A 27502-nucleotide genomic window follows, 5' to 3' on the forward strand; every position below is an offset into this window, starting at 1 on the left:
AACAAGCACCCATTATATTATATTAGCACCCATTTCGTTGTTTTCTATAGGACAAAAACATAGTGAACAGGAACTATCAAAGTCAAAAAAGCGCCATAAAAGTAGTTCATATAACCAGATTGCTATATTTAAAAGAAGTTAATTCAACTCCAAACATTCAAACTTGACAAGATGCTGATATTAATTCATGAGTATTAAATCTGGCAGGTTTGAATCCACACAAGTGCAAATGAGATTTGAGACCTACAGCTTCTACTTTTGTGTTCCACAGAATATTTTCAATTTAAAAACAATTGTCATTTTTGGGGAAACTATCAGCAAAGAGGCATCTAACCAAACACATTCAAGATAATATTATCCACATTTAATGGTCCATGAGGGTCAGAGCAGATGAAATCAGAAGGAGTTAAAGGTGAGGTCTGGCCAAAGCGATGAAGGCCTAGAGAGTGATGGGGGCAGGAGCAGGCGCGTGAGATCACTTCACTGCTGTCAATGCACAGAGAAAAGCTGCAGAGCAAACACAGGTGGTTCAGAACGAGGGCAAAGCTCTCCACAACGAGCCCGTCCACATCCCCCACTCAGCATTTAGAGCGACTTGCACGCTTCAAACTAAAACCAGCCAACGAACCAGCATATATACATATTTGAATCTGTAATATGTTAATGTAAGCTAACTCTAAACATCTCAGACTAACTACAACCAATAGCAACTGTTGGGCCATTTTTGTCCTAAAATGAACCTTGTTTTCTGTCAGGACATTCTCAAACGGCTTTTCTACCCATAAAAAAACAAACCTGCTTTCTTGCGCACACACACAGATTTTGAATTATAGCCATGATTTCCTAAAAGAGTCAAGATGAAATTGACAGATTATTTTGGATTTTTAATTTGGAGGGAACAATCTGAGAAATTCTGGAGAAAACATTTAGTGAAATGAGTAAACAGTGCTGAAACTGTATTCAAATGAGCTAAATGGTTGAAAAACAATATTTTAAAACCCATACACACCCTTCTATATATATATTTTAGATTTTACTTAGACATTTTTTAGTCTGTATTTTTTTTTTGTAGGTCACTTATACTTTGGGCAACTGGCCAGAAAAATAAGGAAAACTTGACCCACAATAAAGTTGCAAGATAAATTTAGCGCGACGGCTCTGAGATGGTTGTTAAACAGGTTCTTTTACATGCGCTGGGGTGAAAACAAGACAGACCAAAGAGATAAGACAAGGAATAGCCCTGGGTGCTATCAACTGACAAAAGTCATGAGCCAAAAAACACTTTGCAGGTGCTTTGCTGTTCTGGAGAAAATTGTTGATGAAATGACAACAAATACTAAATACGCCCCTAATTTCCATCTTAATTGAAAGAGAAATGAAAAAAAAAGAAAAAAAAAAACTGGCCTGATCATTATCATTAGATCATTATTTCCCTCCCTGATAAAAAAAAAAAGTGAACACTGGTTCACGTTCTCTATCTCTAAAATGTGTGGCAATTAAAAACCTAGAAATTAATCATCCGAAAGAAATCCCTGAAAGTTAGTGTGAGCTAAAAGCTAAATATAAAGATTTGAGATGGAAAAATCTTTGCTCATCATCTTAAACTCAACTCTTTTTTTTTTCCCACCCCGCAGATCTTCTCGGGCTTTCTTTAAAGTAAAATGTCAATCGATAAGTGGAAGTCCTGTTCATTTTTAAATTGTTTTGTGGATATGTTCCTGGCACTGTTGACTAATTTTACGACAGCTGTTCCCATTTCGTTTTAAATTAAAAACCCCGCTCTGTAATCCCAGGAGTCAATCTATAATTAAGGGGATTTATAGAAAAACCAAGTGCTACATTAATAACAAAATTTAATATATTTCTTAATAAGCCATCAGCCGAACAGTCTTAAATGTGAAATATCATTTTTTTTTTTTTTTTTTTAAATCTTCAGAAAGCTTTGCCTGGAGACAGACTGGACCTTTTTATCAGATTATAAATAATCATTATTTCATATCTAGCGGTAATCGTTGCCATGTGGCACAGTTGCATCCCAGCATTTTCAGACCACAGTGCAAATCACCACGACTAAATACAAACAACCCAGCATCCATTTGTTAATCATAAAATCTGTGATATCACCAAACTGCAATGGCGTTATGATCTGTTTTGCCTCTCGCCATTGGTTCGTTTCGTAAACTGCGAATCTGACAGCAAATGTTCATCATATGGCTACACCAACAAAAACAAGTGATTACTGGCCTAGAAAACACATGAATAAATAAGCATCTGAATTACATTTCCTTAAACAACTATTAAAAATGATGGCTTAATTAAAACATTTGTTTTTAGAAATTAATAATAATAATAATAGTATCATTATTAATAATAATAATAATAATAATAATAATAATAATAATGACTTAAGTAAAATTAAATCATAATAAATAAATAAATTACAATAAAATAATAACAACACTTTTTTTTATTGATGATTTAATAAATGATCCTGATATAATATTAACCTTTATTAACATGATTACTACTACTACTACTACTAATAAGTTAATTACAGTTACATAGTAATAAATAATTTCTTTGAACTTATTTTTTGACAATTAATAACAACAATGATGACAATTATAAATAAATTATGGTAAAAAAAAAAAAAAGTAAAATTTTTTAAGTAAAATTAAATAATAATACAACTATTTATTTAGATTTATTACTGATTATTTATTAAATTTTCTAGATATATTTCTAGAGATATTACTTTTATTAAAGTTATTATTACTACTACTACTACTAATAATAATAATAATAATTATTTTGTTACAATTATATAATAATAAATTATTTTATTTAATGTATTTTTAATAATAATAATAATAATAATAATAATAATAATAATATTATTTTGTAAGAAATAATAATAATAATTAATGGTTTAAGTTATGGTTTAAATTTAAGTAAAATTTAATAATTTAAAAAAATATTTTTGATTTATTATTGATTATTTAATAAATTAAATAGATATATTAACTTTTATTAACGGTATTATTATTATTACTACTAATTATATAATAATAACAATATATTAATAATAATAATAAGGTAAATACAACTACATAAATTCTTTTAAGTTATTTTGACAATTAATTATAACAACAACAATAATATAAATAATTTATAAATATTATTAATAATTAATAATGTTATTACTAATTACAATTATATAATAATCCATTTTTATTTTATGCATTTATATAATAATATTATTAATAATAATCAATATATGGTTTATAAATAATAATAATAATAATAATAATAATAGTAATAATAATACTAATAAATTAAGCATTTATTTATTTACTTTTCTAAGAGGGTTTTACCCTATCAAATTATTTAAAGAAGTTAAATAACAGCAAATATTTCACTGCCATTACACTGTAATCAAATTAAACCAAATAAAAATAGCCACCATCTTGCCAATAACACAAGCTCAACCTCCGCTCTGACATCTGCAGCCCATTGGGCGACCAGTTTAAGCAGATGATGGCACCAAATGCAGTTAGTGCATTCGTATATTCACTTAAGATGCTGTTTAGCAAGTGTGTTAATGTGTGGTAAAGGTCCGGGGCACGGCCCTGACTCAGCACCCCTGCTGAAATCAGCCCCCCTGCTCGCCCCAGTCTCTCTCAGCACATGTTTACTCAGCTCTATCTAATGACGGCCCTTTTACAGCACTCTGCATTAAACTCAAGGGCTCTGGCCGCATCAGATAAATACAGCAAATCAAATAGGCCCGTGTTTGCCCTGCGTCTCCCTGACAGACCCGCGGCGAGGCATCGCAGCACACTGACCGGCCTGTGTCATCCTAAAACCCTGTCAAACAGACACCCGGGGCCGTCAGTCTATCGCTGCAAATCGCTGGAAAACAAGAGCAGGAGAGAGCAAATAGAAGTTAATGAATGATACAGTGGAGAGCGTAATGACGGGCCAATAATGTGGCCGGGGGCATCGTATGCGGGACTGCACGTACGGCGAAGGTCGGATTCGAGGATGGTGTTGTTGGCAAACACCCCTGGTGTGTTTCGTGTATTCGGTGAAAGCTAACCCGAAAGCTCGTGACATTAATTTCCAGAGGCTTCTTCCCACGTGGGAGGTGTGTGCGTATGTCTGTGTGTGTGTGTGTGTGTGTGTGTGTGTGTGTGTTTTACCTTGCTCGCTCGTTCCCAATTGTTTTGGGCAGCCAGGTGGCGGGTGCTGTTTGCAGAATTATGGCATGGCTCTTTCACACGAAGCAGCTCTTGTTCCAGACGCTTGCACTGGGGAAGAGAGAGAGAAACGGGATCACTGGAATGCATTAAATCTGAATTTACCCAGGTGATTAGACCAGCTAAAAGACACTTGCGTTCACACTTGGTTGCTTTTGCATTAACTAAACAAGCCTAAATGGCATTAAATGATCCTATTAGGTCACTTTCAATGTACTGTGGGACAGATGTTTCTTAGAATTTTCCAACATGGATTATAGTTTATTATATTTACATAAAAAAAAAACTGGTTGGATATTATAGACTTAAAAAGACACACACAAGGTGAATTAACATTTGTTTTTAGAGATAAATTACTACTAATAATTTACAAATAGTTATTATTTTTGATGAACCCTAAATTATTACAATTAAGTAATAAATTTTTTTTTTTTTTTATTATTGATTATTTAATCAAGACATACTATTACCCTTTTATTGACGCTATTGTTATTACTACTAATAGAAACAATAATAGTAATAAGTTACAATTACAATTACATAATAAATTATTACTTTTTATTTATTTTGACAGTTAATAACAACAACATTATTATTATTATTATTTTTATTATAATTATTATAAATAATTTATGGTTTATTAATAATACAATTTTAAATAATAATTAATTAATTTAGAATTATTATTGATTAATTATTAAATTAACTTTTTTTTATTGTTATTACTACTAATAATTATCAGAATTTAATTGCAAGAATATAAACAATTATTTAATTCAATTTATTTGTATAATAATAATAATAATAATAATAATAATAATTTATAAACAATTATAATAACTATTTATGGTTTATAAATAATTTAAGTAAAGCTAAATAATAATAAAATAATTAATTTAGATTTACAGATTATAGATTATTTATTAAATTATCTAGATATATTATTAACTTTATTAAGTGTTATTATTATTATTATTATTACTACTATTACTACTAATAATAATAATTTAATTACAATAACATATTAATTATGATTATAATTAATTTATGGTTTATAAATAATCAAATAATTATAAAATAATTTATTTTGATTCATTATTGAATTAATTGAATTAAATTGAATTAAATTATCTATATATATATATATTAACTTGTGTTAACAATATTATTATTTCTACTACTACTAATACTATTAAAAATAATTTAATTGAAATTATATAATATATAAGTTTATATATTTTTGATAATTAATAATAACAATGATTTATAAACTATAATAATCATTTATGGTTTATAAATAATTAAAGTAAAATTAAATAATAATACAATTATTAATTTCGATTTATTATTATTTATAAAATTATCTAGATATATTATCAACTTTAACGTTATTAATACTACTATTACTACTAATAATAATTTAATTACAATGACATATTAATAAATTGTTTATTTTCATTTATTTTTATAATTAATAATAATAATTATTATTATTATTATTTATGTATTATTGTTATTATTTATTAAGTAAATTTATTTATTTATTAGTACATTTATTAATTTACTTTTCTGAGAGGGTTTTACCCTCACAGAAAGAAGAAAGAGAAACAGGGTCACTTGAATGCAATAAATCATGCTTTTGCCAAAATAATAATAATAATAATAATAATAATAATAATAATAATAATATTAATAATTCATTTTTATATATATTTTTTATTTTTTTAAGCTGCTTTTGCATTAACTAAACAAGCCAAAATGATGTGAAAAGATCCCATTAGGTCACTTTTAATGCACTGTTTTTGTATCATGGGACAGATGTTTCTCTGAAATTGCCAGTATGCATTATAGTTTATTATATTTACATTATAAATAACTGTTTGGATATTATAGTCTTACAGTCTATGGAATATAATTTATTTTTTTCTGTTTTGATGAGTGGAGGTTATTATCTTGACACAATAATTTAAACTGCAAAACATTGGTGGACAATATGATTAGAACTTTTTTTAAAAGCGCTTAAATAATATTTGCATTAAAGTTGGCTCAGGAACCCTGTGAAAACCAGTTGTGCTGCCACATGGAAAAATCATGTGTATGTAAGTCTGTTCTATGAGAGGTGAAATCTCTGCAGGGTATAAACCTACATTCTCAGTTATTACTATATTTACTGTAAGAACCTCAGCACACACTTACTGATATTACTCTCCATTTGTGTCTGTGATCCCTGGAGGGACAGACTCATTTGTGGTACAGTTCAAAAATAAAATCGCTGTGTTTTATGAAGAAAAATATGCACAAAATTCAAGAGAGCGCTGTGGAACGTCCACAGAGTGGAAAGCGTAGTTTAAACCGCTTTAGTAATTCATATATTTAGAAAATTGCATTGTGTTTGAGAGATGCCAAAAATGTGTGTTTGTTTTTTTTTTGCTTGTTTATGCCACAGTACAGTCAAAATTTATTCAGACACCTTCAAAATTTCTCACATAAACACAGTATATTAGCTATAGTTTAGAAAATGGTAATAAAATATAACAAGAACTCCAGAGTTAAACTGTGTCAGAACAAATTCATTTTAATAATGTAGACACCTTTGATAGAAAGGTATGTAACAAAACATGGCCAGGTCAAAGTGTCAAATCAAAATTTTTGGTCCCAAATGTATCAATTTTACTGGTATTTTTTGGGTAGAATATGTCACAGTTTATTTTTTTAAATTAAAAAATTATATCTGGTGTCTGTATATTTTTTTTTTCTGTATATGAATACAGGTAAAACGAATTATATGTCAAAGCAAATTTGTTCATTAATAGTCATTTAAAAAACAAAAACAAATTTAAGGTAATTTAAGACAAAAAAAATTAATGATGTTTTTCTCCACTTACAGTGCTAACAGTAAATATAAATAAATAAATAAATACTACACAGGTAAAATTAATTACATCCAAAACCAAATAAATTAATAAATGAATAAAATAAAACAATAAAAAAGTATTGTATAAATAAACAATTAATAAAAAAAATGTAAATTAAATATGTAATTATAAATATGTATTTATTTTTAAATATAAAAATATGTATTATTTATTTATTTATTTATTATCATGTTTTAAAAATGATTAAATTATGAATTTTTTCAACAAAAACAGTCACAGGGCTTTAGGGTAGACTGTGTAAATCAACTAATAGTAAATATACCAAAATAAACATTATACAGTTCAAATTAATTACATGTGAAAGCAAATAAAAATTAAAGTAAAATAATACTTAAAAATTAAAAATTAAAAAATTTGAATCTAAAAATTTAAACAATAATATTTTAATAATAATAATAATACTTTTTAAAATAATTTATGAAAATTATTAAAACATGTATTTTCCCCAAAAGGGCAGCTAAAGGTGTTAAATAAATAACTATAAATATAATATATATGTGGGTCAAAGATGAAAAAGGGTTAATATATATAATATATATATTTATTTTAAATATAAAACATTTTTCCGTAATTTACAGAAGACACCCACTAAAATGTAATTCAGTGTAACAATCTTTACAACAAAAATCAATTTATGACATATTAAAAGAGAAATTACTTTCACCCCAAATACTAATTAGTTGTAATTCTACATTTTTTAAATTTGCCACTATCCTAGGTTTTGCCTATTTGTCAGTAAGAACTTTTTACTGATTTAAAACACAATAAAATTTAATATGCTCCCTTATTCTTTTATATATTTTAATATGTAGAAGTCAGAAAAAGCAAGTTGTTTGAATGAAACTGAATGACAATGTAACATGATTTCAACCAAATTCTGACATTTTATTCTACAAAAACGTATTTGAAACCTCAAAAGTAGATACTTTACTTACACTTAATGTGCTTTCTATGAATATAAAATTACTTTTGTAAATTTCTTTTGACGTGGACATCTTAATGTCTTTGACCCATGTGCATATTTCAAAAAGGGCAGCTAAAGTGTGAAGTAGTTTTACATGCTTCATGTGAAAGCAAATTTATCAGAAAAAAATCATAACAATTGAAACAATTTCTCTTAATATATAAATGTATATAAAATGATTACACTATGCATTTTTCCCGAGATGGCAGATAAGGGTGAAGTGGTTTTACATGGTTTGAGGTAAACTGTGTCAGTGGCTCAAATTATAGTGGTTAAACATTTTGCTCTCAAATACTATAAGCATTACAAATACTGCATTCACTGCATTCAAATATGACAGCTTACTGAGCAGAACTAGTAATCCATAAAACAAGTACCTATACATAATTTCCTATGCACAAAGCCTATTCTCATTTTCCCATACAGTACAAGACTCTCAGGCCGGCTGTCAGACAGACATACACGGACATGACCAGCTCTTCAGTGGGTATTATTGTAAGCGGGCTTGTTTTCTACCAGTCCATATGTGCTTCTCTCCATGTGCACATTCCAGGATCGACGGACACTTACCAGGAATGTAAACCATCCTCGCGGCCTGACAAGTCCCAGTGTTTCAACATTCAGCGTCTCAAAGAGTAGCGCCCGCGCAAACAAGCCTCTCAGCCACCGACCCCACTCCTGTCTCTTTCCTCTGCAGACTAAAATAATACCACCGCCGTCCAGACAAAACACACAGCTCCTCTTTAGTGTCAGCCTGAGTTATGGTTCTCGGGCAGCAGATGTCTTTTAGGGGGAAACGTATTTTAATCAGAACGCACCTCTGCGGTGACGCAAAAGGCAGCAAAAATAGCTGCGGTTGGGGCGAAATGAGACGTAGGAACAGACATATTAATCTATTTTAAGTTTTTAATCAGCACAACAACATAAGAGGGCCCGAACCACGTGATACTATGTTCAACGAGCATAAAAAAAATCAGCCGAATAAGATCTCAAGCATAATTCGCCACGAGATGCGACTTCATTTCCTCTCTCGCTTGAACATCAGCACTCTATCAAGATCAAGAGAAATTCAATAAGCGCCCCGGCACAGAGACATAACGAAGCGGATCTTATTCGCCGCGTTAACTGCGAGGAGAGGAAGGAAGTGAGAATAAGATTTATTTCCTCCAGCACTTATCCAGCTTTTCATATTCCGGCAGGCCAAAGGGATGTGGCGGCCCTCTGCCTGCAGCCGGGCTCTAATCCCTACGAGATGAGGAGAGAGATGGGTGGAACGGCAGGGGAGGGAGATATCCTTGAGGATAGAGAGAGGACCCATTCCCGTCTCAGAGGGATTAGGCGTGGGGTTTGCAACTTACTTCTGAAATTGCCCCACAGTTTCAGGTTTTTGGCCCCAATGAAAAGCAGGGCAGCGTTTGTGCTGGGTGGAGTTTGAAGACTGACACCTGGCCTTCTGTTCATATCAGAGAGGTTGACACAGGTTGTCATGGTCAAGCTGCAACTGGCTTTCCAGCTGAATTTATTAACATGATAGGATTTATTTTATGAATCTGGACTACCTCCAATAAAGGACTTCATTTACACAATGAACATGGCAAAAACTAACCATTAGGTGTCAATTAAACCATTTTTTGCATTACTTATGTTATGTTAGTCATCTTACATTCTTTTGGACATATGTGACCCTGGACCACAAAACCAGTCATAAGGTTCAATTTTACAAAACTGAGATATATACATCATATGAAAGCTCAATAAATAAGCTTTCTATTGATGTATGGTTTGTTAGGATAGGACAATATTTGGCCGAGATACATCTATTTGAAAATCTGGAATCTGAGGGTGCAAAAAATCAAAATACTGAGAAAATCACCTTTAAAGTTGTCCAAATTAAGTTCTTAACAATGCATATTACTAATCAAAAATTACATTTTGATATGTTTACAGTAGGAATTTTACAAAAAACCTTCATGGAACATGATCTTTACTTAATTTCCTAATGATTTTTGGCATAAAAGAAAAATCAATCATTTTGGTCCAGAGTCACATATTATGTAGACAAATTAAATAGCCTATAATAGAGTGTTTTCATGACACGTCATTAATCGGCCATATTGGCGGCACTGAATGTAAACAATGCCACTGAACCTAATGAAACTCACATATTTTGCTGATTATTGCTGCTGAAAATATTAGGCTAATATCTTAATTAATACTGCTAACTAACTAGTATTATGCCCTTTCCTGCTTACTAAGTACTTCTCTATGTGATTTATACTTGAGGATAGAGAGAGAACCCATTCCTCTCTCAGAGGGATTAGGCGTGGGGTTTGCAACTTACTTCTGAAATTGCCCCACAGTTTCAGGTTTTTGGCCCCAATGAAAAGCAGGGCAGCGTTTGTGCTGGGTGGAGTTTGAAGACTGACACCTGGCCTTCTGTTCATATCAGAGAGGTTGACACAGGTTGTCATGGTCAAGCTGCAACTGGCTTTCCAGCTGAATTTATCAGCATGATAGGATTTATTTTCTGGATTTACCTTATATCTGGCCTACCTCCAATAAATTACTCAATTGATCGGATGTTTCAGAGTGGTACAAGTACATTTACAGTATGAACAGAGCAAAAACTATTCATTAGGTGTCAATTGAACAGTTTTTTTTTTTTTTTGCATTACTTATGTTTGTAGTCATTTCACCAACATAAAGCACTGTTGCGCTGCGGGCATCCTGAGTTCGATTCCCAGCTTGAGTACCTTTCCCAATCTTTCTTTTTAAATCATTGAATCACTAATGTCACATGGACTATTTTATTGATAGAAAATGTTTAAATATTTTTACTATTTAAAATAATTGATTTCTATTTAAATATATTTAAAATGTAATTTATTCCTGTGATTTCAAAGCTGAAACTGATCATTACTCCAGTCACATGATCCTTCAGAAATCATTCTAAAATTGTTTAATATCTTTCTAATATTCTGCGCCTCAAAAATTGATTATTATTATGTTGTTGAAAACATCCGAGTAGAATTTTTTCAGGTTTCTTTAATGAATAAAAAGTTCAGAAGAACAGCATTTATTCAAAATAATAATATGTTATATATTATAAATGTCTTTAGCATCACTTTTGATCAATTTAAATCATCCTTGCTAAATAAACGTATTCATTTCTATAATTTCTAGTAATTGCTATAATTTTTTTGAAATTTTTAATCATTTTTAATGCAAATTTTTGCTTTTGAATGGTATAGTGTATAATGTTACAAAAGTTTTTTATTTCAGATAAATGCTGATCTTTGGATCTTTCTATTCATCAAAGAATCCTGATAAAAAAATTACTTAACTGTTTTAAATATTGATAATAAATAATAAATGTTTCTTGAACAGCAAATCAGCATATTAGAATGATTTCTGAAGGATATGTGACACTGAAGACTGCAGTAATGATGCTGAAAATTTTGCTTTAATCACAGGAATAAATTACATTTTAAAAAATATAAATTTTATCTTAAATAGTAAACATATTTCAAAATTGTACTGTTTTTGCAGTGCTTTGGATCAAATAAATGCAGGCTTGGTGAACAGAAGAGACGTCTTTAATAAAAAAAAAACTGGACTGGTTACTCTATAGCTAAAAGTCTGAGCAACTGTTTCTCTTATGCCACAAACTCTGCCATTATACATTTATGAGTTAACACACACACACACACACACACACACACACACACACACACACACACACACACACACACACACACACACACACACACACACACACACACACAAAAGAGATGTACAGGTGTCATAGCACAGCAAGTCTTCTATGTAGCTGCATTTGTTCAGTTTGCTGCAAATGCTTTTTCTCCCTGCTTATTCACTCCTGTCGGGCAGAGCTTTTAAGGACCAAAGCAGGTCCCCACAAGCAAGATGGAAATCATTTCAATCAAAAATACCCCTGCATATCCAACCACAGAAATATTAGAGAACATTATACCTTGCAACCACCTACACAGATGAATTTACCATCAAATGAAGAGTTTCCTTTTCTTTCTCTTTATCTACACTATGATTTGTTGCAGAATTTTATTACTAAAACGTCAACATTTTAGCCAGAATTATTCATGTTTTTGATAATAAAGAAGAATATTGCATCACTCATATCCAATAAACACCACATCATAGGGGTGGGCGATATGACCTAAAATTAATATCACGGTATTTTTCATCTTTTGAACGGTGACGGTATAATATCACGGTATTACTTTTTTTGGTACATTTTGGGAGGAGTAGCCTGTCCTGTCCCTTTAGTATGTGAATAAAGTTAATATTTTTATAATATAATAAGTAAATGGTAGGTATCCTTATCAAAAAGAGACATGGGAGAGTATGCATTCTTAACACATTTATTTTGCAAAAAACCTAATGATCTTACTTAACAGTGTACAACAAAACAAAAATTATTTTTTATTGAAATTTAATTTCTGCAATATTTAAAACCTTTAAATAACTGGGGAAATCAACCCATGGCAACAGTTTAAAAGTAGACCAATTCTGTGGGGAAAAAGCGGACTTGGCAACCCTGCATCCAACACGAGCTGCTGGAGTTAATGTCATTGCACACATGAGTATGAAATTTTCGTCTGAGATTTTTGCACATTAAAAAAAAAAAAACAGGTTATGTTAATCGAGTTTACACACTGCCTCTGAAACTTTCGTCCGTCATAAAAAAATTTGGATCGTGTTTGATTTTCTGCATTTTCGCATCCATAATAAGCATTTTGATAAGGATGGCGAATATGAGAAAACTAAAAAAAAAAACGCATACGAAAATCGGACTCAGTGTACAATGACCTTTAGATTTGAATGATCACGAGTCGAAAGTAAAGAGAGATGACAAAAATAGACTGGAAGACTTGCTGCAATCTTGTACTCACTGACAAATATCTATTATAAGATGTGCTGCTCCCTTTACACAGAGTGTGCGTTATCGTAAAATCGAAAGTAAAAGTAAACAGCGCGAGCACTCATTTAACAGCGATTTCTATACCCTGCATATTGAAAGTGCGAAAATTATATACAGTCATGGCCAAAAGTTTTGAGAATTACATAACTATTGGAAATTGGAAAAGTTGCTGCTTACATTTTTATAATAGCAATTTGCATATACTCCAGAATGTTATGAAGAGTGATCAGATGAATTGTATAGTCCTTCTTTGCCATGAAAATTAACTTAATCCCGAAAAGAACTTTCCACTGCATTGTTAAGAAGGCTTCAGGGCGTCCAAGAAAGACCAGCAAGCGCCAGTCTCCTAAAGAGGATTCAGCTGCGGGATCGGAGTGCCACCAGTGCAGAGCTTGCTCAGGAATGGCAGCAGGCAGGTGTGAGCGCATCTGCACGCACAGTGAGGCCAAGACTGGTGGAAGATGACCTGGTGTCAAGAAGGGCAGCAAAGAAGCCACTTCTCTCCAAAAAAAACATCAGGGACAGATTGATCTTCTGCAAAAAGTATGGCGAATGGACTGCTGAGGACTTGGGCAAAGTCATATTCTCCGATGAAGCCTCTTTCCGATTGTTTGGGGCATCTGGAAAAAGGCTTGTCCGGAGAAGAAAAGGTGAGCGCTACCATCAGTCCTGTGTCATGCCAACAGTAAAGCATCCTGAGACCATTCATGTGTGGGGTTGCTTCTCATCCAAGGGAGTGGGCTCACTCACAATTTTGGCCAAAAACACAGCCATGAATAAAGAATGGTACCAAAACACCCTCCAACAGCAACTTCTTCCAACAATCCAACAACAGTTTGGTGAAGAACAATGCATTTTCCAGCACGATGGAGCACCGTGCCATAAGGCAAAAGTGATAACTAAGTGGCTCGGGGACCAAAACGTTGAAATTTTGGGTCCATGGCCTGGAAACTCCCCAGATCTTAATCCCATTGAGAACTTGTGGTCAATCCTCAAGAGGCGGGTGGACAAACAAAAACCCACTAATTCTGACAAACTCCAAGAAGTGATTATGAAAGAATGGGTTGCTATCAGTCAGGATTTGGCCCAGAAGTTGATTGAGAGCATGGCCAGTCGAATTGCAGAGGTCCTGAAAAAGAAGGGCCAACACTGCAAGTACTGACTCTTTGCATAAATGTCATGTAATTGTCGATAAAAGCCTTTGAAAGGTATGAAGTGCTTGTAATTATATTTCAGTACATCACAGAAACAACTGAAACAAAGATCTAAAAGGAGTTAAGCAGCAAACTTTGTGAAAACTAATATTTGTGTCATTCTCAAAACTTTTGGCCACGACTGTACAATATTAGTTCGCCTCGCGCCCGCTCAATTTGTGATCCGCTGTATAAATTCTTCGGCCGGCTGACCGGGAAAAGTCCCGGGTTTTTTTTTTACCACTCCGCCCCTGGTATAGGCTACAGACCTTTCTTCACGATGTTTCACCAGTCGTTTAATGGCCACTCCCCTTTTACCACCTGCAAAGCTGATACGAATATGTTTTACTTTTTTATTTACAACAAGATATAAAGTATAAGGACAGGTATTCAGACCACAACTGAACGTTTGAACAAAATTTAATGCCTTATTATTTAGAATTAGCTATTATTGATGTAAATGCAGCCGTCCGAGGCACATAATTGATTTATTACGGTATTGACGGTATTAGAAAATCCATGTCGTGGTGCAATGTCACACCGGTGCTGACTATGACACCGGTGTACCGGCGCCCAGCCCTACCGCATCATATCCATTAATACAGATTACAGTAAATTACACTTCCAAAATACTGAGTGTCACAAATCTGGGAAACCAAATAGTCAGAAAGGCCTCGCTGACCTGTACCAAAACACCTGATAAAAAGTTACAACACACACTGACCCAAAACAATACCGGGAACGACCGTTAGATACAGTTCCGTGTGCAAATAATAATCCAACCACATTATATAACAGCAATTATGAACCGTAGGCAGCATTTATCAACAAAGAAATCCCAGCAAATACATCCACTGGCCCACACTTGAACTCTATGATGAAGCTGAATATCTGGATGTCAATATTTAGCTACCTGCTTGTTTGTTTTCATTTGATTGAATTATGTGTGTAGGAACGATATACCAAATATTTGAGGTTATGCAGCAATATTTGTCCCTACATGTGAATTAGGTAGCTGGTGTGTTGATTCTTAAATCAGTGCAGGATCTGTGAATAAACACAGATGTATGTGCTTTAATAGACCAATAATCAAAGTCATCTTGCCGAGGAGTTAAAACGCAGGAGGAGAGATAGTCAATATTTAGAGAGTCATATTTGATTTTTTTTTTCTATGGTGTAAAGGTTTCTGGCTTGGTACACAACTACTGTGAGTGGAGTGTTTAGGGCTGGTGTGTGTTAGGATTGACCCTTAGCGGAGAGCGTGTGTGTGCCGTAGGTTTGTACCCTGGTTAAAGCGGTGTCTCTCTCCTCTATGACGGCTTTCATCTCCTCTGAGGTGATCTGGAAGCGACGCTCTCTGGCCCTCTGGATCTGCTCGATGATGGCCGCCCCGCTCTGTTCGATAGCGAGGGCAGAGTCCGCGCTGTTAACTCTGTTCAACAGCTCTTCCAGGTCCTGACCAAAACATACAAACAGCATCAAGTCATATTAAAACTAGCGCCACTGAATATCATTTGATCACATTTTAAAGGAACAGTTCACACAAAAATTAAAATTTACTCTCAGCTGTGGATCGTATTAAGTGTATGCAAACTTTTGAACCGGGTCATTTTTTTAATAAATTCAGCTAGCTTTTTTTTTTTCTTGTGGACTATATGTAAACATATTTTATGTGAAATATCTTATTCAGGTGATTAGTCAATACAAAATAACATGCATTTTGTATGATCCCTCTTATTTTGAAAATAATTAACATATTGCAGATTCTGCCAGGTGTATGTAAACTTTTAACTTCAACTGTATATACAATCTTTTTTATTTGGGGTCGTTAAATTTATTTCAGGCAATCAAAATCTGAAGAGGGCCTGCTCGAAGGACTATCAGGGATTTAGAAATTTTGCGAGGCCGGTGCCAATAACCACTTATTTGCTATTTTATCATGCAAAAATTTTTATTTACTCTCCCTCACTTGCTCACCAACAGATCACCTGCAGTGAATGGGTGCCGTCAGAATGAGAATCCAAACAGCTGATAAAAACATCACAATAAGTTATCGACACAAATCCAGTCCATCAATTAACATCTTAACAAATATGTTGGTGGATTTTGATGTGAGAGAACATCAGAGGATGGACTTTTTCATCAACCATTTGGACTCTCATTCTGATGGCACCCATTCACTGCAAAGGATCCATTGGTGAGCAAGTAAAGCAAAGCTCAATTTCTCTAAATCAAATAATGTGCCTTTTAAAAATCATTCAAAACTATTAAGACAGTAAGAAATATATTTAAATATATATTTTATATATTATTATTTGGGCTAGATAAATTTATTTCAGGCAACCAAAATTTGAAGAGGGCCTGTCCGAAGGACTATCAGGGATTGTGAAATTTTGCGAGCCCTGTGCCTATAATCACTTATTTGCTATTTTTGATGAAAGAAACTTCAGTAACTTGAGATATTACATTAAGCAATTATTAGCAAACTACTGTCAATAGAGGCACAGCTCAAAAAGGTATCATTTATGTTCATGTGCAATAGATGCATTGAAACTTAAGAAATCTTTCATCAGAATAAGCATCAAAACAAGCCTTTCCTGAAGCTGTGTTTTCATTTAAGACAGTCGGACAAAAAGGGTACACAGAACAATCAGAGATGAAATTCTCCAGTGAGGAAGGCTTACCACATCACTTTCTTCAGGTTTAATATTCTCCAGCCTGGAGAGAGATGGAGAGAGAAGAAAAAAAAATGTGTGAGAGAGAGAGAAATAGAGAAATGAAATGTAGTGAGCTTCCTTGAGTTTCCTTTATGTCACTCTGCAAAATGAGATCACTTCCCAAATCCAGTAATTGCATTCTGTGGGTTTTGGTATGAAAGCAGAAGACACACTCGGAGATATTAAAAGTGCCGCCCGCTCGTGCTGTTATTCCACTGTAATGCCCATTCTGCTCAGAACTGACAGCGAATTGTTAAGTTATTAATGTTTACTACTTTATATGACTATTGGGATCAATTGTTCATATGTGTGGGGAAACGGAGAGACGGATTAGGCCTGAACCTTTTGTGCCACACCTGCCACGAGCATCTTTATAAAGGCAAAGACAACAGTAATTATGGAGCCAAATGCCTGGAGACACATGGGTCACACACTGTTGGAAATATTTATGATTCTGAAGCTTTTTCATATGGACCTCGATAACAAATGCACAGTCACAAAGATTTGCTCATGGCTAATGTCGATCAACGGAAAGTCAAATCTTAAGGTTTTGCGATAAATGTATGAAATATATACAGTGGGGTCTGAGAATCTGATCTCACTTAAAAAAAATTGGAAATAAATAAAAATAAAACAAATCGATGATCAAATAAAATGAATTTTAAAAAATTAACTAAATTTCAAAAATATATATTTCTAACGTTTTTAAAATATTTAACAAAAAAAATCAAACATTCAAAATAATTGCAATAAATGTATGAAATATATACAGTGGGGTCTGAGAATCTGATCTCACTTAAAAAAAATTGTAAATAAATAAAAATAAAACAATTCGGTGATCAAATAAAATGAATTAAATTTTTTTTACTAATTTTCAAAAAATATATATTTCTAATGTTATTTCATATATATATATATATATATATATATATATATATAAAACAAACGTTCAAAATAATTGCAATAAATGTATGAAATATATACAGTGGTGTCTGAGAATCAGATCTCACTTAAAAATAAATAAATTAATGTAAATAAATAAATAAAAATAAAACAAATCGATGATCAAATAAAATGAATCAAAAAATTTACTAAATTTCTAAAAAAAATATTTCTAACGTTATTTTAAAATATTAAACAAAAATCAAACATTCAAAATAATTGCAATAAATGTATGAAATATATACAGTGGGGTCTGAGAATCTGATCTCACTTAATAAATAAATGAATGTAAATAAATAAAAATAAAACAAATTGATGATCAAATAAAATAAATAAAAAATGTAACTAAATTTGTAAAAAAAGATATTTCTAATGTTATTTTAAAAGATTAAAAAAATCAAAAATTCAAAGTAATTGCAATAAATGTATGAAATATATACAGTGGGGTCTAAGAATCTGATCTCACTCAAAAAATAAATTAATAAATGTCAATTAAAAAAATATAACAAATTGATGATCAAATAAAATGAATTAAAAATTAAATTAACTAAATGTCTAAAAAATATATTTATAACATTATTTCAAAAGTAATAATACAATTAATTGAAATAGCATTCAAAAGTTTAGTATCAGATATTTTAATGTTTCTAAGAATATATTTTATACTCATTAAGGCTGCATTTATTTAATAAAAAATAAAATCTGTAATATTATGAAATATTTTTACAATTACAAACAACAGTTTTCTATTTGAATACATTTTAAAATATAATTAATTCCTGTGATGCAAAGCTGAATTTTCAGCATCGTTACTGCAGTCTTCAGTGTCACATGATCCTTCAGAAATCATTCTAATATGCTGATTTGCTGCTCAAGAAACACTTCTTATTATTATCAATGTTGAAAACAGCCCTTAATATTTTTATGGAAACCGTGAAACAGTGATACAGGATTCTTTGATAAATAAAACGTTCAAAACAACAGCATTTATTTGAAATAGAAATGTTTTGTAACATTATAAATGTCTTTACTGTCACTTCTGACAAATTAAATGCATCCCTGCTTAGATTAACTTCTGTATAAAAAAAATTGTACCAACCCCAAACTTTGAAAAGGTATTGTAAATACAAAATATACATTAAGGTCTCCACTGTATATTTGTCCTGCTCAAGATTCACTGGTTTCAGTGAGAAACAACAGCAGATATACTGCAGAAATTCACCCTGCCTCCTTATTTCCTACACCCCCACAAGTGTGATGCTTCCTTTAAGAGCAAATCGAATTCCTCCATCAGCCACCAGGCAGAAAAAACAACAACCCCTCCACTCATTTACAAAGGCATTACATGGATCTCCATCCATTATAAAGGTACATACTCATTCACACAATGGACCCAAGAGTGACCTCCGAAAATAAGGGCTTAGAACACGTGCGTCCATATTCCCTCAAAGATAATAGGATTCCACTTGGCTATCAATTATCATTTTTTTGAGCGAGGGGCCAGGATGGAGCCCTTGAACACAGCTATAAGAGGGACGCGACTTTATAATTAGATTTTGAAGGGATCTTGCGCTCATTGGGCGGCCGGAAAATGCATTTCATGCCTCTCGATAATTGCGGTTCGTTTGAGCGACTTGAGTAACTATCAATAAATCATGAGGCCGACTGAAATATTAAACAGGGTGTAAGGTTATACGAACACCTCTGGAAAAGGACATCAAGCGATAAAGAAGAGCGTAAACTCATCTGTCGATTTAAAAAATACTAGTAGTTGTTGCATGCTTTTTTAAAACCACATCCGGTTGTGAACAGGATATAAATGCTTCCGTCCCCTGGAGGGCATAGGGCAATATTCGTTTTGAAAAGACTGTCATCAAACAACGGCGCCAGTTATGAGCAGTTAAACATACAAGGAAGAAGATCATATTAATTAGGACCCAGCAGGCAAGGTGGAAAACGGTAAACATCCACAGGTCTAAAGCACGGGATTGATTTCCTATCGAGTGGAACTTCTGACTGACAACTCAGTACTAGGATAAGGGGACTCTTAAAAATGTCACACCCCTCTGATATATTTCCAAACCAGTCGATATTGGATTTCCCCTCAAACCCTTGTCTGTTCATTCAGCTTGTCCTCTAGCAGGAAGAATAAAGCAGCTTCCCGTCACAACGGTGAGTAAAGCCGCATGCCTCGCGTGCTTCTCAAACCCTTAAAACCTGCCGCCTTTAAAAACGCTGAGAAACTTTAACAGCTCTTGGACTAAGAAGTGTGGAAACAAAACCTCAGGGTTTATATTTATCACCACACAGAAGGACCATAAAGTGAGCTTGTCTATTGATATAGAGTTGTCTATTTTTTAACAATGAGTTAAAAATGTGTCATTAAAGGAGTAGTTCACTTTTAGACCAAAAATGTACAGATAATGTACTCACCCCCTTGTCATCCAAGATATTCATGTCTTTCTTTCTTCAGTCGTAAGGAAATTATGTTTTTTGAGGAAAACATTTCAGGATTTCTCCCCATATAATGGACTTCTATGGTGCCCCCGAGTTTGAATTTTTAAAATGCAGCCTAAAATGGCTCTAAATGATCACAGCCGAGGAAAGAAGGGTCTTATTTAGCAAAATGAACAGTTATTTTCTAAAAAATTACAATTTATATACTTTTTAACCTCAAATGCTCGTCTTGTCTAGCTCTGTGTGTAATATAAAAAGTACATAAATTGTAAATGTTTTTAGAAAATAACGGATCGTTTTGCTAGATAAGACCCTTCTTCCTCGGCTGGGATCATTTAGAGCCCTTTGAAGCCACATTTTGGAAGTTCAAACTCGGGGGCACCATAGAAGTCCATTATATGGAGAGAAATCCTGAAATGTTTTCCTCAAAAAACTATTTCTTTACAACTGAAGAAAGAAAGACATGAACATCTTGGATGACAAGGGGGTGAGTACATTATCTGTAAATTTTTGTTCTGAAAGTGAACTACTCCTTTAAAGAAGTTCATCAGACATTTTATTATGTCACCAAACATAATTCCTGTCTGCAAATGCATAAATGTTTTTACACTACCATTTAAATGTTTGGAGTTTAGTTTTTCTAAATAAAGCTGTAAGGCCAAAGCTGCATTTATTTAATATAAAACAAGTATTATTACAGTTTAAAATAACTTGGTGTTTGCAAACAGTGATGGCATTTTTTTGTGGCAGTCTATGGAAGTCATGAAATAAAACAATAAAAAAGGTAAATTTGAGATTACATTTCAAAATTCTGAGTTTATTCTCACAATTCTGAGATTACATCTTACACTTTTTGATAAGAAAAATCAACTTTTTATTCTCTCTTTTCCCCTCAGCTCAGAATCATGAGTTCATATCCCACATTTCTGTTGTTTTTCTCCTCAGAATTGACAAACTGTTGAGTTAAACCGAGTTATAAAGACCGAACTAGGACTAGGAAATGCAATCTTGCATTTGTGAGGAAACAAAGTCAGAATTGTGAGATAAAATAGGTAAAAGTTCTGTAAAATTTTATAGATTTAAATAATATTTCATGCTGCAGCTGTAGGGCTAATTAATGTCCCCTATGAACTGAATATGTGAATATTATGTAGACAATTGTTTAAATCAAATGTATGCTTTAAAAGTAGAGTAATCATAGCAGGTTTTATACATTAGTCTGTCTGTTTAAACGTCTGTGTTTAGTTTCAAATAGCGTCTTGGACGATAGTATTCTATAAAAATGATTTGCATTCCGATTCTGACATCCAAAGGCACAACAATACATTTTTTCCAGGTGACAAATGTGACGTCTACTCCAATTTGGTCTATTTAAAAAGAAAATGTATTCCTGTGATGCAAAGCTGAATTTTTAGCATCGGTCTTCTGTGTCACACGATCCTTCAGAAATCATTCTAATATGCTGATTTGCTGCTCAAGAAACATTTCTTATTACTATAAACAGTTGTGCTGCTTAATATTTTTATGGAAACAGTGATACTTTTTTCAGGATTCTTTGATGTCTAGAAGGTTCAAAAGAACAGCACTTATTTAAAATAGATTTTTTTGTAACAACGTAAAAGCTTTTACTGTTCATTTAATATGTCTCTAAAAATAAAGAGTATTCAATTCTTCTTACTGACCCTGAATTTTCAAGATGTATATAGAATAATGTAGCTGCATCTCCCAGCCTTAATCAGCACCAAAGCTCCACATGTCTAGACAACTAAGCCAGGGCTTCAACAAACAATGAGCCTCATTTACAAAAATAATATTTCTGTGTAAATCATTCCTAAAACATAAATAATATTCCAGTCAAAGTGACAATTTACATAAGACTGGTTTTGCAAACGCCTTACACAGCAATTCATTTGGCTCCTGTTTTATAAACAAGCCCCAATGAGTATTACTAAACAGCCTAATTAGTATGATGGCACAACTTGGTAGATTATCGATTTTCATTTTGTGAGGCGCTCCTTTGAGAGAATAGAAATGATTAGAGCAGCATGTAGTTGGACAGACTGAACTGATGGTCTGTTTTGGAAGAGGTTTGAACGGCACATACTCCAGCGTCGCCTCCTGAAGCTTCTTGGCCCGAAGTAAAGCTTCATCCCTCTCCTCGTTAGCCAGACGCAGTCTGGCCATCACAGCCTGGTCTCTCTCCCTCTGAGCCTTATAGATTTCCTCGACTAACGCTGAGAGAGAGAGAAAGAGAGAGAGAGTGGGGTTATTATTCTGGTATTGCACTCCAGAGCTCCAGCTGCACAATAACAAGGCTAAGCTCCTCGGGAAAGAGGTTATTGCGGTTGAAACACTATGGCATAAGTATTAATAACTCTAAGTGAGCCTTATTTTGAGAAGACAGTTTCCCCTGGGGAGGTGCGTGTGTGTGTATGTGTGTGTGTGTGTGTGCATGAGCGCCCAGAGCAATAAAAACAGCAGCAACACCCTGAAGTCACAGCTCCAGGCTCTTGGAGACTTGGAGACATTTTATTTATGAAATTTCAGCATGGAAACACTCTGGTTTATCAACATTGTACGGGAACGGCGAGCAATTACACCAGGCTCATGGATGTCAGAAACCATCAGAAAAATATCCTCATATAGGAGGACAAACATGACTGTGTTTGACCTACAGGCCTCAGAAGGTCCACAGGCATGCTGACGGATGCATTGCCAAAACCATATTAGAAACGAAGGCCCCTAGTGAATGAATGAACAAATGAATGAACTAATGAACGAGCAAACAAGCAAATGAACAAACGAACGATGAATGGGTCCATGGGCATTACTGATGACTCTCCAAGAATCTCCAAGCAATACTGGAAACAAAGACTGCTAGCAAATATAAATTACTAAATGACTGGATGAATAAAGGAACAAACAGACAACCAAATAATGACTAAATGAAAGAATAAATGAATGACTGAATGAATATGAATGACTGACTAATTAATGAATGAATGGGTCTATGGCAAAGCAATATTGACTGCTAGTAAACAAAAAATAACTAAATGAATGAACTAATGCAAAGGAATTAATGAATGAATAAATGAACAAATAAATGAAAAAAAACGAACAAGTTAAAAGCAAAAAATAAACCATGAGCCACTTTCCAGCAAATATAAATGACTCAACGAATGAACAAATTAATGAACTAATCCAAAGGAATGAACAAATAAATAAATGAACAAACTAACAACTAAAAACAAGCAAAAATGAACCATAATGAAGCATGAACCTATATCCAATGCATAATTACGAACAAAAACCACGAGCAAATATAAATGACTCAATGAACGAACAAATGAATAAACTAATGCAAAGGAATAAATGAATTAATAAATGAACAAACAAGTAAAAATAAGTAAAAAATGATCCAAGCATAATTATGAACAAAACCCACTTAGGAAATATAAATGACTCAACAAACGAACAAATGAATGAACTAATGCAAAGGAATACATGAATGAATAAATTACCAAATAAATAAATGAACAAACTAACAAGTAACGACAAGCAAAACATTTACCATGAGCCAATTTCCAATGCATAATTATCAACAAAAACCACTAGCAAATATAAATGACTCAATGATCAAACAAATGAACAAACTAAAGCAAAGGAATAAATGAACAAATAAATAAATGAACAAACAAGTCAAAATAAGCAAAAAATAAACCATGAGCCAATTTCCATTGCATAATTATGAACACAAAACACTAGCAAATATAAATGACTCAATGAATGAACAAATGAAGGAACTAATGCAAAGGAATAAATGAATGAAAAAATAGACAAATAAATAAATGAACAAACTAACAAGTAAAAGCAAGCAACAAATGGATTATGAGCCAATTTCCAATGCATAATTATGAACAAAAACTACTAGGAAATATAAATGACTCAATGAACTAAGGCAAAGGAATAAATGAACAAACTAACAAGCAAAAAATGAACCATGAGCCAATTTCCAATGCATACTTATAAACAAAAACCACTAGCAAGTATAAATGACTTAACAAACTAACAAAGGAATAAATAAATAAATAAATAAATGAACAAATAAGTACATAAAAAAAACTAACAAGCAAAACAAGCCAAAAATAAACCATGAGCCAATTTCCAATGCATAATTATAAACAAAAACCACTAGCTAAAATAAATCAACGAACAAACAAACAAACAAGAAATGAATGAATGAATTAACAATTTAACAAATAACATAAATAAAATGACAAATTAACTAAGTAACAATGAGTCAATTTCCAAAGCAATATTACACAAAAAGGCCACTAGCAAATAGAAATGACTGAAAAAAAACATACAAACAACTGAATGAATGAATTCAAAGAAATGAACCAATTAATAAATAAACGGATGAACCAACAAGCTAAATTATCTATGAACCAATTTCCAAAACCTTATTGCACACAAAGGCTGCTAGCAATATAAATGACTAACTGACTGAGCGAACAAATGAACAAACGGACAAACAAACGTGAATGAATGAATGAAATAATGAACTAACAAATGAAATAATCCATGATCCAATTTGCAAAGCATTATTACACACCAAGACCACTAGCCAATATAAATAAATGATAAAGGAATTGATGAATTAAAATGGATGAACAAAATAACAGGTTTGATTAAAATTTGTGCTGATTTTGATTCACGCACCCGACCTGACCTGCACCAAACTCAAAAATCAAGCAGACAGTTTGGTAAAATCCACAAGATTTTGGCATTACCAAACGGTCCTTGGCACCACCTCTAATCCCACCGAAAGCGGCACAGTTATCCATCACTCGCATCAATTCTTTCCTGCATGTTACGATAAACAGTCATTCCCACACTAAGCCACGACAAAGTTCACAAAGCAAATCAATATTGCTGGAATTTGCTGATTAAACATCTCCAACCCGAACCATACAAATCATATTGAAATGAGGGCGGCGAATACATGCATTATCATCGCCTTATTAAATGAACAATTTGGCTGCCTAATTGCGTGTCATATATGTCACGTGTCACGCGTTTCCGTTTAATTAACAAACTGCGAGATGCCGCTTTTTAGCTAGTTAAGATCAAACCAAAAGTGAATATTGGCTAAATTTAAATATTTGTTCAGCAAAGGTGGGGAGCGTGTAGATTTCATTGACAAAATAATCAGTTACAGAGACGAATGATCACAGGGCGCTTTATGTTAGACATACTGGTTTGTGTTTACAAATGCCAAAGTGTGCTTTTCTCGGGTTCTGCTGACATGTACTAACTAATTAATTAAACGTGTTTATTCTTCAGCTGTGTTGGAAGGTCAGACGTTTGCATTTAGAGATCTATGCAATGTCAGACACATGAGCAAGATAAATGCTGTCGTATTAAATGAGTCTACATAATCTTGACTCCCTTCAAATATATATTTCCATCCATTTTTCCATGCATCCTACCTGCTGCTCTCTCACTGGCATGTGCCTCAAGCTCGGTCTCCTGTAGCTGAGAGTCTAGAAGCTTGGTTTCCAACTCCTTCTCCTTCAGCGCCAACTTGTCCTGGAGCTGCAGACATACACAAGACATACGTATAACTTTATAAATAAGTTTATTCATACTGATGAGGTCAAATAAAATAAAAATATAACAACATACACTCTTAAAAAATAAAGGTGCTTTAATGGGTTCTTCAAGCGATGCCATAGAACCATTTTTGGTTCCACAAAGAACCATTCAGTCAAAGGTTCTTTAAAGAACCATCTCTTTCTTACCTTTCATAATCTAAAAAAACTTTCATTCGCACAAAGAACCTTTTGTGAAACAGAAAGGTTCTTCAGATGTTAAAGGTTCTTTATGGAACCATTTAGACAAAAAAGGCTCTTCTATGGCATCGTGAAGCACCTTTTTTGTTAAGAGTGTACCTTCTTGGTAGATTAAAACTTAGTTTAGTTAGTGTCACTTCCACATTTTACCAAAAACTGTAAATTAAAGGGACAGTACACCAAAAAAATGAAAACTCTGTCATTAATTACTCACCCTCATGTCATTCCAAACCTGTAAGACCTTTGTTCATCTTCAGGACACAAATTAAGATATTTTTAATGAAATCCGAGAGCTTTCCGACCCTGCATAGACAGCAATGCAACTACCAAAGAAGAAATTGCTGAATAAAGTTGTTATTTTAGTTTTCTTTGCACACAAAAAGTACTCTTGTAACTTCATAAAATTACGGTTGAACCCCTGATGTCACATGGACTATTTTTTCGATGTCTTTACTACCTTTTTGGCCCTTGAATGTTTCAGTTCCATTGATGTATATGCAGAAAGCTCTCAGATTTTATCAAAAATATCTTAATTTGTGTTCTGAAAATGAACGAAGGTCTTATGGGTTTGGAACAACAGTTTGGTAAGTAATTAATGACAGAATTTTAATTTTTTGGGTGAACTATCCCTTTAAAGTCCCCCTGAAATCAAAATTAAAGTTTTTTGGCTTTTAGTATGAATATATTAGCCTTTAGGTTATCTATAAGCTAGTGTGCTGCAAAACAAAGACAAAATTCGCGTTTACAAGATATAGGCATTCAAAACTTACAGTCTCGTCACTTCCGCCAATATGAATCAAGGATTTGGATGATATCACCGTGCACTTCAATTTCTCATCAAACGTTCTGTCCAATCAAATGCTCTCTAGAGTCCGTAATGTCCCGCCCCCAACACAGAGACGCATTAACCCGGCCGGAGCAGATCATATGCGCTTATATGTGCATGTATTAAACTACACAGCCTCAGCATGATTATGATCACTTTTTCGTTTTAGCAAGAGTTTCATATTGAATCTGTGGGGTAATTTATAAGTCTGTGGCTGTCATAAGCTTACAAATGCTGCTTTACCGAGCTCAACGGCTCTTGCCCGAGCAGATATTAATGGAACGCTATTGGCTATTCTAAATTAGTGGGCGGGGCTGGGCGATATGTTTTTGTTTCAGTTAAAAGTACGTCACCACATAGAATAACGCTGCGTGTTTCAAGGCACTTCAG

The 27502-nt window shown here is 33.1% G+C and overlaps 1 protein-coding gene across 1 annotated transcript in view; it reads right to left on the reverse strand.

Annotated features, from left to right (window-relative positions):
• The window catches only part of mipol1 (mirror-image polydactyly 1), a 93981-nt gene that overhangs the window by 35237 nt on the left and 31242 nt on the right, over positions 1-27502 (reverse strand). Inside the window, exons 7-11 of the mRNA XM_073827371.1 lie at positions 25924-26029; positions 22536-22665; positions 17000-17033; positions 15600-15770; positions 4203-4310 (exon numbers count right to left, since the gene is read on the reverse strand). Coding sequence (XP_073683472.1) covers positions 4203-4310; positions 15600-15770; positions 17000-17033; positions 22536-22665; positions 25924-26029 — 549 coding nt within the window. The remainder of the gene's footprint in view (positions 1-4202; positions 4311-15599; positions 15771-16999; positions 17034-22535; positions 22666-25923; positions 26030-27502) is intronic.

The sequence above is a fragment of the Garra rufa genome, chromosome 21 (genome assembly GCF_049309525.1).
Source record: "Garra rufa chromosome 21, GarRuf1.0, whole genome shotgun sequence".
Lineage (NCBI taxonomy): Eukaryota > Metazoa > Chordata > Actinopteri > Cypriniformes > Cyprinidae > Garra > Garra rufa.